We start from the raw sequence: 13,999 nt of genomic DNA, 5'->3' as shown, positions 1-13,999 counted from the left end.
TGTATTTGTTATACTTATTGTACTTTAGAGAGAGAAACACAAGCTGAATCCAAACAGAAACCAGCAAATTAATGTGAGAAAAGTAAGAACAAGAAAAGAAGAGTGGGAGAGAAGGAAAATGGGCATTGAGTTCATGAGTGACGCAAAGAAAATGGAACAGGCAGGAAGCATGAAAGAGGACAAAATGCCCAAAGGGTTTGTTATTTTGTTTTGCTCAAAGCCCTGGCTTTTTGTTGCTTACCTTGCTTCCAGTCTCACAGATAAGTGCATCAGTTCACTGTGTTCACTAAAAGCCAGGCTGCACCATTGTTCATTACTAAAACAAGTCTTCACAGTAATGGGATGAAAAGATCCTTTTGCTCCCTCTCTTGGGCTTATTTGACAGAACATCCTAGACTTTGTATCTTTATGAACTCTCTGCTCAACTAATACTTACATTTCCCAGTTTCTTTAAGCCTTTCCAACAAAATTAATTGTGCAAACAAAATAGAAAGCGTTTTCTAACTTTCAAAATTGGTTTTCTCTGCATCAGTAAAGTATGTTCTTCTGCATAATTGCAAGTGCTTGTAGTATTGCTTTTCTTTTTCTGCTGCCACTGTTAACTTGAGGCAGGCTGGTAAGTATTGCCATTTCAAACAAGGGACTGTCAAAATCATTGACAAAAACCATAAGCTTCATTATGGCTACTAAAATTCTTGTGCTTTCTGTGGACTTAAAGGGAGTGATAACTGATAAATCGGGGAATCCTCTTGCAAGACAAATAACGCTGATTGTGGTTTTTTTTTGCTTGTTTTGTCAGTTATTTAGGTAATGCCCTGTTGCACTCACATAATCTGTTCTTCTGCATCAATTTACTTTAATTTTAGGTCCCATGCATCCGATGTTACAGATTATTCTTATCCTGCTACTCCGAATCATTCCCTCCATCAGCAGATAGCAATGCCTTCCTATGGAGCAGGAGATGGTCCACAGTACATGGCAGCATCCCAAAGCCACGAGCATGAATACAGACCGCCCTCCACCACTGTACGACATGCCACTTTAAACAGACCTCAGCAACCACCTCCACCTCCACCCCAGCCTTCAGATGGCCAGCACAGCTCAGTACCTGTGGTACCAGCAGAATATGGGTAAGTCTGATTTACTCTAGTGGATTCTTGGCAAAACCAGAGGAATGCATGTTTTCCGTAACCATCGTAACGTGTAATACATCAAAGAAAAAGACCCCAAATATATTAGTTACCTCCTTGGGGAGGACAGAAGAAAATTGGTATAATTTCTATGTATGAACTGAATTTAAGTCAAGAAATAGTGAAAGCAGAAATAACCACGTTTGTATTAAATTAAGTGTATATTGGTGAAGTCAGTATGATTGTAAAATATTAAGGGTGCCTAAAATAATATTGAAGAAGGGATAATTTTCCTCTAAAGTGGAAAGTAGTTACAGGATAATTTGGATAAGATGTTAAACTTCAGGAAATGTGCAGAAAGAGTATTGTTGATTGTGATTAATCTGGCAGTGTTTATTGCATCCCTGAAATCACTGAAAGGCCTTTTTAGAGAAGCTTGCAATGGAATTGGGAGGGCTCTCCTCAGACACAAATTCCATACTGCCACAGGAGGAATGCCACTTTTTAATTCAAGACAGAGATTTATCAAATGCCTGTGTAGATATTTTGCCTGAATGCATTCTGAAGGAAGGCTTGCTCCAGAGTTCTGGTTCTCCTGTAGGAAGAAAACATCTGTTTTCTAATACGTCTGTGTCTCTGTGTCTGTTCTTTTGTGTAAATAGCTTAAACTTTCAAGTTGTAACCCCAGGAAGTTGTAGTCATTCTTGCCTGTGTTGTTTTTTACTATGCAAGCCAAGGTTTGTCATCCTTGCTTGATGCATCCTGGGATAGCCCTTGCCTGATTCATGGCTATTGTGCTGCAGATGACTCAGTTAGGAGGGACTGCTCCAGCCTGCCCTTTCTCTGTTGTTTCCAGTGTGTAAGACATCATTGTGCTTAGCCCTCAGGTCCATGACCATTGTTGGGATGTTGCAGTTGTCATACACTGGCATGTGTCACTCAATGTCATCAGTCTCTTTGCTTCAGTTCCTGTCTCCTGTACCTAGTTCTTTACCTACTTCACAACTCTTACAAATTCTCTATTTTTTTCTGATTAAGGTTTCTTTCAATGACATTTTAACAAAGAAATGAGCTCTTCCCTGTACCTCTTATTTAAAAAATCGATCAAATGTATCAATTTAATTAAATGGTATTTAAACTGATAAATTTGACTGAAGAAGCACATGACATACATTTACCTTTGGGTAAATCTTTCCTTTCGTTCTTTCCCTTGTTCTCCATGTCTGTGTCCTCTGTTACCTCTTGACCTTCTATGGAATTGAAGGGTGTAGTCTGCAGTTTTCTTGGTCCCTTCTTCTTCAATGACTTTGCACTTTGCAGTCCCACAGAGTAGATGTTTAATAAGAAATGCAGCTTCGTACTTAAATGGGCAGGAGAACTAAGATAAAGAAGCTCGATTTGTAGAGTGCTGAAAGGACATTGCTTTTAACTTCAATATTTGTCTTAAATCTCTATATATCAGCAATATTTGACAATTCTTACATGTATAATCACTTGCATAATTAAGTCACCAGTTTAAATTTCTTTTGTTTTTTGTTTTATGTGAGGTTGGATGAGTGCAGTTTAAAGGGTGATAATTTTGTAAGTTCTAACTTTGAATGCATTAAATGTTTTTGTTCTGTTTTATATAGGATGCTCCCAGCTCAGATGGTGGATTATTACAATCCTACAGGTCCTCCCCCTCCTCCTCCCCCTCCTATGATTCCTTCAGCACAAACTGCATTTGTTAGTCCTCTTCAGCTTCCCGTGCCACCTTCCCATTCCGGACTGGTGACTGGCTCTACATATGCAGCTACTCATCCTCCTCCTGCTGGTGGGCTTGTTGTCACTGCTCCTCCTCCTCCTGGCCCACCTCCTCCCCCTCCAGGCCCTCCTGCTGCAGGTGCATCCCTCTCTTCCTCCCCCATGCATGTACCTCCGGCGTCGGAGGCAAAGCAGGCACCGATGAGCGATGCACGGAGCGATCTGCTGGCTGCCATCAGGATGGGTAAGTGCACACTGGGTTTTAGGTACTCCTTTTTTGTCAGTGGGAGCACAGTGTTTTCCACTGAAATGAGTTTATGGCTTCTTTTCCCAGCTGGGAAGATTTCATTAAACACAGGTACCACACACCTGTTCTGACATTTGTCAGCCATGAGGTTGGAGCATTTTCTAGCACCTAAAACTGCACAGCTTTGTCAAGCATGTTCTAGTGTTTGTGTGGACATAATCTAATGAACACAGCACTTGTTGTTCATTATGTGAAGTGCCAGTACGTGTAATGGATTTTTGCTTCTGTTCAGAAGAACTGAATTACCCAACACCAGGCCTCGGCCCACTGATTTTTTTAACCAGTGACTTACAGCTCTTCCTGACCTCACTTACAATATGGAGCTGTAGTCTAACAGTATTTCCAAATACAGATCAAAATGACCTGTACAGTCTTGAATATTTATCTTCAACATATTGTTGACAGTTTTAGAAGTCCGGAAGTATTCAGTCTCTGAGAATTATTTCCCAGCTGCCTTTTTTGTCTTTCCCTCTTCCTTGCTCAAGGAGGCTCTCTTCTCTCAATGCTTGCTTGCTTTTTTTCCTGAGTATTTTCTAAGATAAAACAAACTCACCAACAACAGTGTCAAATACGAAATCTCTTGCCTGGAAAGCTTTGCCTGAGGGTGATTGTCTCTGCAGGAATTCAGCTGAAGAAGGTGCAGGAGCAGCGTGAGCAGGAGGCGAAGCGCGAGCCCGTTGGCAATGACGTGGCCACCATCCTGTCGCGGCGCATCGCCGTGGAGTACAGCGACTCCGACGACGACTCCGAGTTTGATGAGAATGATTGGTCAGACTGAACATGGCCCCAAGCCTGCTGGCAACTGCATTAAATACTTGGCTTCAGTGATTGCTTTGTTAGCAAGATGTAAAGCAGGACTTTGACATGTATTTAGGCTAGTGAGGGAAGTGCTAAAATTGAATTGGTATTATTCAGAATGCTGTAGCTTAGCAACTCTGGTAATAATGATGTGATTATGCTTATGCAGATCAGAAACTTGTCTTACTTTCAGTATTTACTGCATAATACTTAAGTGCCACTAAATGTAGCAACTCTTGTGCTGCGTGCAAAATATGATGCAGTTGTTGCACTGTTACAGAACCAGCATTTTATTTTACTTTCCTGTTCTTGAAGGGATAAAATATATTTTTTTGACTTTACATCTTATTCTTTTAATTATGTAAGCAACTTAGATACTTGTGAATTGTTCTGGTTGTTAGTCTTTGAGGGCAGCTAACTGTATGGCTGAGTGAAGTGTTGAGTTCCATAAATGTAACTTTTAACTTTTTTTATTAGGTACTAATTATGCCCACCTTAGTCTATTTTTAACCACTTCCGGGCTTAAGTTTTTATGCATACAGAATTGATTTTATACTATCTTCCTTTTTATCTTAAAAATGTAGCAGATGTTGAAATGTATACTTTGAAGAATGACCCCACACGATCCAAAAAGAACATTTGGTGAGCAGACAGATATGTCTGTAACAGTACCTGCTCTCAGTTGCCGGCTGCTTGTTGGGAAGAGTGTTGGGAGGGTCTCTACTGGGTAGCAGATGCATGTCTGTGTTATAAATGGAAATGAAAATACCTGTAGAACTTTCCAGTCTTAATATAAGATCAACTGGATGCAGGATAGTCCTGATGGAAACCCTGTGGCTGTTGCAGTGCAGAAATGCTACTGTTATTGCTAAAGATTGGAAGAGTCTGGATCTAGCAATCAGATACATTTCACAAGTATTAAACTTGGTCTTTATGCCTGTAGGTATAAACGTGTGTAAATAAGTTCTGTTGTTGTTGATTTGTATGCGTGTAGTTGTGTAGCACATTGACTCAGAACTCTTACTTTGAATGTATTTCTTTCCCAGTACATCCCATGGATAAAACAAGGGCAGTTAGAGCAGTTTTGATGGCTGTTGAGGTACTGTGCCATATATACATATACACTCACTTTCTTGGTCCTTTCCTAGGCATAGTTGCTGCCATAAAGCCTGCTTTGACTGTCTTTGTTTTCCTTGTTTTCCATTTTTTATCAGCCGTACAGTATTAAAATGGTTTGTTTTGTTTTGGTTTTTTGTTTTTGTTTTTTTTGGGTTTTTTTCTGGACCAAGAGTCAGGCTGCTGCTCTGCCTAATGAGGCTTTTAAATTTTATTCATAGCAGGGGAAGGTTTCTTTCCTTACCAGATTACAGTTTTAATCTTTGTAACAGAAGTCTCTGTAATTCCAGGTCTAACATTTGGTAAACCTCCTTTGTTCTGTGAGGCACCCCCATCTGTTAAAAGAAGTATGTAAAATAAAAAGAGAAATGGAAGGTGATTATCTAACCTGTGTTTACACCATTAACAGTTTTAGTCCTGAGAATGTAACAGTCTAACATGATGTTTGCATGCAAACTGTTGGCTACTGCATTGCTGTTTAATCTGCATATGATTTTGCAATCTGTGGTGGCTGCCTTTATGGTAGAGGGATAACATGCTGCCTCAGGGCTGGTGTTAAAATTTATCACACAAAGTATGACAAAGTATGACCAATCTCTGCATAGTGGTGAGCAACCACAGCTCTTGTAAACCAGGGGCAGCTGAAGGTACTTGGTGATCTCTGTCCCAGTTGGAGCTGGTTTTGTCTTTGCCTTAAAATGCAGAGCTGAAGTGTGCTTTATTTTGTGTCCTGGAGTCTGAGGTCTGTGTGTCCACCAGAGAGGACAGAATTTAGGCTGTAGCCTGATGGTGGCTTTCATCACTGTGTGGGACATGGCTTGTCCTTACCATCACAGTGTGCTTGCACAGTGGCCTGCAAAATGATTCTTTGGAGAGGTAGCTGAAGGTGCAACTGGGACCTCAGTGTTACATCACTGCATAGGTGGTGAGAGCACTCTCGATGTTCTTTTGATACATGCTGAAATTAAATGTCTCAGCAGAAAATTCTTTCCAATCTATTGAAATTTGATATGACAGAAGATATATTTTATGAGCACAGAAGTTGGGTGTGTCTGAAATTTTGTAATTTGTGCTTATTTTAAATAATAAGCATTAAACAAGCAATCAGTTGTGACCAGTGAAGATAGTGTAGATTTTTCAGTCATAGTAGCCAACCTGTTTTTCTGAACCTGCAATGTTGTCAATTTTCCTTTTGGTATTTTATGGACAAAATGTGAATTGAATTTAGTGATGTAAACACTATTCTAGGCTGTTTTTATCAGTTTTATCATACTTCGGGTTGTGCATAAGTAACAAATATGAATAAAATCTCACTTTTGAGCCTGTGTTTCTTTCCTTAGATTAGTAAGATTTTGCTGTTAATCTTTATTTTAACTTACCAATAACAGAAGGGAAAACGTAAGACTTCCAAATGCTACCTCTGATCCCAAGGCATGATGTTCCTGGGATGAAGGATGGAGTCTACAAAACCAGATTCCCTTGAGGTACTGCTGCTCCTGCTAACATCCATACTTGGTTCTTTTGCAGCCTGGATTCTAGCTCCAAGTTCCTGGATGGTCTAAGCAGGTATGAATTTCTCTACAGGTAGCTTTAGGGATTTTTTTTTCCAGTGAAATGCGTTAAATGCCAGCTTTGCTTCCAGAGGGAGCAAGGCAGAAAATACAAGTTACATCAGCAAATCTTCTTGCCCACTTTTTTAATAAGAAGTTGTGTTTGTAGGTTTGTGACACCCAGCACAATACTTTAAAATGCAAACCCAAGTAGGCCTACTAGAAAAATACTTTAAATTTAATCTTTTAATTGTAATCAGATTAAAGACAGGAGAGGCTTTTCATCCTACTGGGAAGAACTTACATAAACCAATTGTATAATTTAGTAGGTTAATTGTAAATTAAACAGATTTGTTTATGCATCTTAGACACGGTTGTTTCTTGGGAAAATAAATCAGTCTTTATTCTGTTCAACTGAAAACCCCAGGTCCCTTTGGCTCTCAGTTCTTACTTCTCTCAAATTTTCCACTTTTTGATTTGAACTTACTTCAAATAATTTAGACCAGAATTCTTAGACACCAATTCTACATTGAAACTGAATATGCAAGCTTGAAATTTTTTGGTTCAAAGGTTCTCTTAGTAAAGCATTTATAACTGTACAACTTTTGTTGTAGCTCGGTTGGAGTTAGGACTGATGGTCACTCAGCACGCTGCTTCTACAGCTTTTGTGGTTGCCCTTTGAATTTTAAAGAATTTTCATGGAACTAAACTGAACTGGATTTTGGGGTATTTGAGATTTCTCTTTACTAAGATGAACGGAGAAGAAAAACACCTTTATTACAATAGGGGGTGCATGGTGTTGAGTACAAGCTCCAAATTGAGCTCATTTGCAGTATGCAGATGGAGTTGGGAGGAAGGGAGATGTCTCCTGAGGACATTGGTGCTTGATGTATTTTTCATCTATGTTCTCTCTCTTGTGTCGGGCACTGTTTTAATAATGATGTGTTCTTTTCCCCTTGAAACAACATACCTAAAGGTACAGCAAAGATGTAATTTCTAAAAATGCTTAAAATCTCACTGTGAACTGAACTGAGTGTAAATCTGATAATAATGAAGACTTCATTAGAATCCTATGGCTGGAAGCTGAAGTTGTACAAATTAAATTTTGAGCTGAGGTATTAGTTCCTAGCCAAGAAGTAAAATAAATATTAGAACAGCTTATCCAGAGAAGGTTTTTTACAGTGAGTTTTCTTTAAGGTGATATTACATGTTTTTTCCTTCTGAAAAACCACACAGAAATTCAGCCTGCTGTAGTCTGCTTTGGGGAAAAGTGCTTGCCCTGTGGGGGTGTGGATTTTTACTTCTGAGTCTGAAGCATTCCTGCTAAGAGTGAGTCCATACATACATGAACTCAAGTCCAAGGATTTTTAGCATATTGAGGCAGATCTGCATTCAGGTACTAAAACACTGAGGGTGATACAAGGGGAATAAAAATAAATTATGGTCCTTGCTGGAATCCCTCAGGCTCAGGTGTCTGCTCCAGAACAGTGATGAGAGATTTTAGCTTATCACTGAACACTGTTCTCAGTTTCCTTGGACTTTAAAAGAAGTTAGGCTACTCCTGAAGGACTATGGGTTCCCAATTGCCCATCTTTCGTTAAAAAGATGAAGAGAAAGAACAAGAACCCTAAGAAAAGAAATCCTTTAGATATAAAGCAGGGAGATGGAATTTCAAATCTCGCTTTCTCTACTAATAGGCAAACAATCTCTTTTCATGTGCTGTCAAGTCTGTGTAGGTTTCTCTGGAGCAATGTGTTCTCATCTGTGGGTGACATAGATGTGCACTCCTACAAGAGGAAAGTACTCTCAGGTTTGTGCTGGGCTGAGCTTTCCAGCTACCTAAGAAGACAAGTTGCCACTAAGAATCTTAGCTAAATATAGTAGTCTCTTGGAGATTATTCCTACTGCTGCAGATAAATAGAGAATTTATCTGATTAGCCAAAGTAGGGTAGAGTTCTGTGCTTTTCTCTTGTCAAGGGGTTATGTGCAGAGTGATTTGGAGATTAGAGCTGAGGGCCACTGTTCTGAGATGTCTCAGCAGCTTGTCTTAAGCTGTTGCCTTTCTGAGTCACTCTGCATTTCAATGGCTCTGTGCTGCGGCACCACGTGAAAACTGCTCTGTTCAGCAGTCACTTGTTGCCAGTCGAGTGTAGGGTAGAGGAGGGAAGAGGGGCCTGGGAATCTGCCTGAGTTACCCTAATGCCAGTTAATAGTGGTCAGCCTGTCCTCTCTCTCTGGGGCAGCAACTCTAACCAGAAGTCCTGTGAACTGCACTGAGGGGGGTTGCAGGACTCATCTCTTTCCTCTCTTCCTGGAAATCAGGTGCTCTTCTGGTAGATGCCAGTGCTGATAAAATTTTTAGTCAAGTTTTCCTGAGTCATCCTGCTGTTAATTTTTGTTTGATTTCTCTACTGAGTTTAACTTTCTAGTCCCTTAGCAGTCACCTTCTCTACTTTCTGAATGGCCCATGCCCACCATGGCCTGTCACCTTTCACAAACTGGATGCAGTCACCAGCCATGGTGGCAGTGCCCTTGCTCTCCCAAACTCGCTGTCGCATGCAGCCTGTCCCTCTGCCTCCTCATGAGCCTTGTCCTCCTGGTTTTCAGTAGATGGTTTGCACATTACCAGCCAAGGATATTCCCCTTCCCTGTTTCAGCAGGACCAAGGGTTTGTTTGGTTGGCCATGGTGTCTTTCCCTTGGGTGGATCCTTGTTCTGTGAGTGTGCTGCTACCAGTGGGTGTTAAAAGGGGTGCTGCTTCAGGGCACAGGCTTTTCCTCTCCACAGAGGAAGATGATGGTAGTAGGATTGTTTATCATAGAGTCACACTTTATCATTAAGCTAAGCCTTTCTAAAGTTGCTGCATATCCCAACCATGTGAGGCCTCACCTTAGCCTCACTTGAGACACTCTTTCATGCTTGTTTGTATTAATTTTCTCTGGTCTGGTTTTGAGGTGTTTTCAGCTATACCTGTGATGCCTTAGGTTTTAGCTTTTATATTTTTCAGATTCTGTACTGCTTTAGTGTGTAGTTATGCGCTACATATTAAGGGATTGTAAGCTCTCTTCACAGAGTAGGTAGACAAAACAATTTCCTTTCCTAACTTGGGACCAAGGACAACTGATCCAAATCTCAGGCCCAAAATCATAAACAATGTGGACTGAAGAAAGAAAAACAAGAAGGCTGGGACTTCATAACCTAAACCTATATTTGGACAGTTTGCTAATGGACCAGAACTTAACAAAAGTGAGAGATCCCATGACCAGTTGTCCATTTTGTGACTGTTTTGGGTTCATCTTGGATGTAGCCCTGGCTGGGCTGTTGTACTGCCCATGGTGTATGCATTGAGGCCTTTTAATAAATACCTACTTCATTCTTTAGCTCCATCTAGCCTCAGTTCTAGGTCAGCCTTCTTGAGGCATCACCTGCAGTGGTTTGTTTTTCTGTTCTGTTTGTGTTTGATTTCAAATTTAGTATGCTTCCTAAAACTCTTCTTAGGTTGCCTTCACACAGCTGGGTACACTGCTTATGGTTGCCATTATGTTGTAATCATTATTTCTGTCTTTGAGGAAGAAGGATTTTTGTTTGCTTTATATGCTCAGAATGACAACCGAAGTAATGCTTTCAAGGATGGCTGTTAAAGTTTCCCCACAAATTTATTTCTACATAATTTGTATTTATGGCACATTTTGCTGTAACAACGGTTTAGAAGCTTTGCTTACAGCAGATGGTAAAGTTTTTGTATTGCTGTGAAGAACTTTTGTATAGGTTCATCAGAATATTTAATCTGACTGTGTTGAGACTGTTAAGATGTATAACATGTGCAGTGCTGTGCTGCAGTGTGAGCTTGATTAGTTATAAATGTTTGCAGTTCCTTGGGGCATGTGGGGTGTACCTTAAAATACCTGGATCCTGCTGGCTCATTGCTCCTCCCAGTACCAGTCACTGATTTGGCATAAGCGATGCAAAGCACCACTGTGACATTTCACAAGTGTTTACAGAAAGATAAGCAAGATTGCTGCCTTGTACTGATCCCTTGGGAGGGTGACATGGAACAGAGGCTAGACAGTGTTAAAGGAATAAAGTAGGCATTTACTGAAAGGCCTTCAAAGGATACACCTTGGGTACTTCAAGAGCCTGGCCATGGCTACAACCATGATGGACCCAAGATGAATGACCAGTCACGAATCATCACACTTTTGTAAATTTTGATCCATTTACATGTTGGTGTTCATTGTCCAATTACAGCTTCAGGCTATGAAGTCCCATCCTCTGACAGCTCTTCTCAATTCACTGTTGTTTATACCTTTTGGGCCTGAAGCTGCAATGGTGCCATTGGTTCTTGAGCTGGAAATATGGATTGCTTTGTCTAACTAAACTGTGAGGAGAACTTGCTAACACTTTATATGAAGTTCAGAGTTATATACTAATGCAGTACAGAATCTGGATGATATGAAAGCTAAAACTTGAGGCATCAGTACACAACCAACTGCCATCAGCCAAATGCTTACCTGAAAGAGTATCCCATTTTTTATCATCTCCTGTACTCTCTTCAAAAACCCTAGTGACTGTCATGACAACCAATGCTTTTAAAGTTTTTTAAGAACCATCTTTATAAGTTGACATGGTCTGCTTAGAAAACTGAATTTAGGTCTACCACAGGTTTTTAAGTAAAGGGTGCTCCATCTCCTTCCTGTAGTGCCCCTCCTGTCCTATATTATTTGCTATGCTTCTAGAATTTATGTGAATAATTTATATGGCTTGATAGATTTACTTCATACTTTACTGAAAGAGATAATAAATCCTTACTTTAGGGATTTTCAAACCTAGTTAAAATATACCAAATGGTGAGGCAGTTGCCAACAGCTAGTATTATTTCAGAAGAGATGTGGGAGTTGTCTATAACATTGCTGCTTATTTACTGTTTTAGCCAAGTAAAAAAGCATTTAAGCATGGATGCCTCACTTACATGGGGAGAATAACAGCACAGATCTGTGGCATTCTTCTGTCTCTTAAATGGGAGGTAGAAAATAAAGATTTTTACAACAGAGATGGGGAAGAAGAAAAAGGTCTGGAATTTTTTTCTGTTCTAAACAATAGGAGAAAGTGCTTTGGTGAAATTGATGATACTTCTCTTTGTGTTTGTTTTATCTCCATACAGAAGCCTCCAAATGGTGAGGCTACGTTTTAACCTTTTCCCTGAAGATCACCTTCCCTATTTTATTCTCTTCACCTTATCAGCTGCAGTATGCAATGACCTTTCTCTTTGATTCAGCCATCTGCCTGCCTCAGCTTTTATTTCCTCCACTGATCAGATGAGACATGAGGATACAAATGGCACTGGCAGTGCTGCTGGCCTCGGTACCTGATTAGGATGAATAGACTTAAGCTGACATTTTAAGCAGTAAATAGGTCTTTTTAAAAATTCATGAATACAAAAATTGCTTAAGTAGTCTAGTAAGCTGGTAATGTGTTCTGCTCAGAAAGCAAAACATACTATACTCAGGGTGGTAGGATATATAAAAAGAATGTGTGGATAAAGCACAGCTCTAAAGTGCTGCTCTGTTTTAAGGCTTCCAGATGTGAGCTTTGCACAATTGCTGCAATTACCAGCCTGCTGTAGGTATTGCTTCTTTCAGGGCTTGGGCTGCAACCATTTGTTCTCACCCAGCTGCTTGAATGCTAACAGGGGTATCAGTGCTGTAGAAAGGATGCAGAAAAATGTTGCCTTAGGAAGCATGTGTGGAATGAAATGGAGAGCTAGTGGGATGGAAAGAACAAAATCTCCCTCTGAGAACATCAGCGATCTTGGCAGGACAGAACTGAAGATACAGCAGGCACCATTAATTTCTTAGCATGGCATTAAAGAAAATAAAGTAGAGCTTGAAAGTTCCAGGTCTTGCAATCCACGGCATGGGGACTGTCTCATCTCATCAGTCTTAATGCCTGAAACTGCAGCCCAGACAGCCCTGATGTCAGCTGGCCAGTGAGATCGTGTCCAGGTGACTCAGAGTGGGGCTCAAAGGGAGCCAGTCTATAGACCTGGGCACTGCAGGTAGTGGGCTTCAGTTCTGCTTCATGCAAACTAAGTGCCTGGAGCTGTAGTGAGAGCAGGTCTTGTGCCTGCCTGCATCTGACAGGAACTGAATTCACATGCTGCTCCATGGTGTGAATTACAGCATGGAGAGATGGAGTGAGCAGATTTGCTTCCAAAGTGCTTCTGATCCAGGCTAAAGTACTGGCATGGACCCAGTGCCTGTGCTCTGTGTGTGACTGCCAAACAGCCCCGTTCTCGTGGCTGCTGACCCTTCCTTGCCGCGCTCCCTGGCTCCTGGTCACTGCTGTTGCCATCCTTCAACATCATCTGTTGCTCAGCCTGGGAGAGGCAAACACCCCTGTCTTTGTGCAGAATGTCTGGCAAAGTGTTGGCAGTAGCTGAGGAAGCCTTGCTAATGAGCGGGTGCTGCTGAAAGCAGCGTGGTGCAGCACCTCTCCCACGCAGCCTGAGCAGCAGCCGAAACAGCCGCCTTCTCTGGAGCTCATCCTGGCACACGAGCCAAGGAGGATTTACTAGATAGTAAAAATCTGTTGGCTGGTAATTACACTTTAGTGTTTGATTTATATACAAAGCCAGGTAATGCAGAAAGTGTGAAAATGTTTCAAAATGCTCATTCATCAGTTACAAATTCCCTGCCCAACGAGATGCTTTTTTACCCAAGGGAGGAGTCTGGCACTTGGCTCCTGCAATGCTGCAGTGGTGGCAGGGGAGCTGCAGGAGGGCACTTGCAGCTTTTGGATTGAACCTACTCAATAGCTGAGAAAACACTACGTTTGAGCTTCCTGCAATTCTTTGTGTCACTTTAACTGGGAAAGGCCATGCCAGGAGCAACCTTCCATTATGGACTGCACTAGGCTTCTCTCCTCATCTTGTACCCAAAGCCTTAAAATCCAGAGACAGGAAAATGAGGTGCTGCTGTAAGATTTCTGTGCCCGGCAGACCCACCAGGTAAGACGGACAGTCTTTCCGTAGCAAGAGACTGACCTCCAGTGGACAAACGGGGCAATCATAAGAACTTGTTCTAATTTAAAACTTAGCTGTATGAAGACAGAGAGAAGATGAATTTCGAGTTAGAGAGAGAGAGAGAGACGTTTCTCTCCCAGTTATCGAGTGGTAGTGTGGTAAAAGTGGATGTACAGCAAAATCTCTGCACATGTGCAACTGTGCTGACTGCTGGAGACTCAGAGTCACAGTCCTTGACAAACTTGGAACAAAGTGCTCTGAAATGTAAAACTGCCATGAAGCAAAAAACACTGAAGCGACAAGGTCTGACAGCTGAGGAACTTACTGCGCTTTG

The 13,999-nt window shown here is 41.2% G+C and overlaps 1 protein-coding gene across 2 annotated transcripts in view; it reads left to right on the top strand.

Annotated features, from left to right (window-relative positions):
• The window catches only part of WASF3 (WASP family member 3), a 66,083-nt gene extending 59,669 nt beyond the window's left edge, over nt 1-6,414 (top strand). Inside the window, exons 7-10 of one of the 2 annotated variants that reach the window (XM_036404176.2) lie at nt 29-195; nt 867-1,130; nt 2,762-3,117; nt 3,801-6,414. In XM_036404176.2, coding sequence (XP_036260069.1) covers nt 29-195; nt 867-1,130; nt 2,762-3,117; nt 3,801-3,958 — 945 coding nt within the window. In that variant the 3' untranslated portion in view covers nt 3,959-6,414. The remainder of the gene's footprint in view (nt 1-28; nt 196-866; nt 1,131-2,761; nt 3,118-3,800) is intronic. The other variant, XM_036404175.2, reaches the window with a different exon arrangement.
• Nucleotides 6,415-13,999: the final 7,585 nt, after the last annotated feature.

The sequence above is a fragment of the Molothrus ater genome, chromosome 2, assembly GCF_012460135.2.
Source record: "Molothrus ater isolate BHLD 08-10-18 breed brown headed cowbird chromosome 2, BPBGC_Mater_1.1, whole genome shotgun sequence".
Lineage (NCBI taxonomy): Eukaryota > Metazoa > Chordata > Aves > Passeriformes > Icteridae > Molothrus > Molothrus ater.
This window is presented reverse-complemented; position numbering and strand designations above follow the sequence as displayed.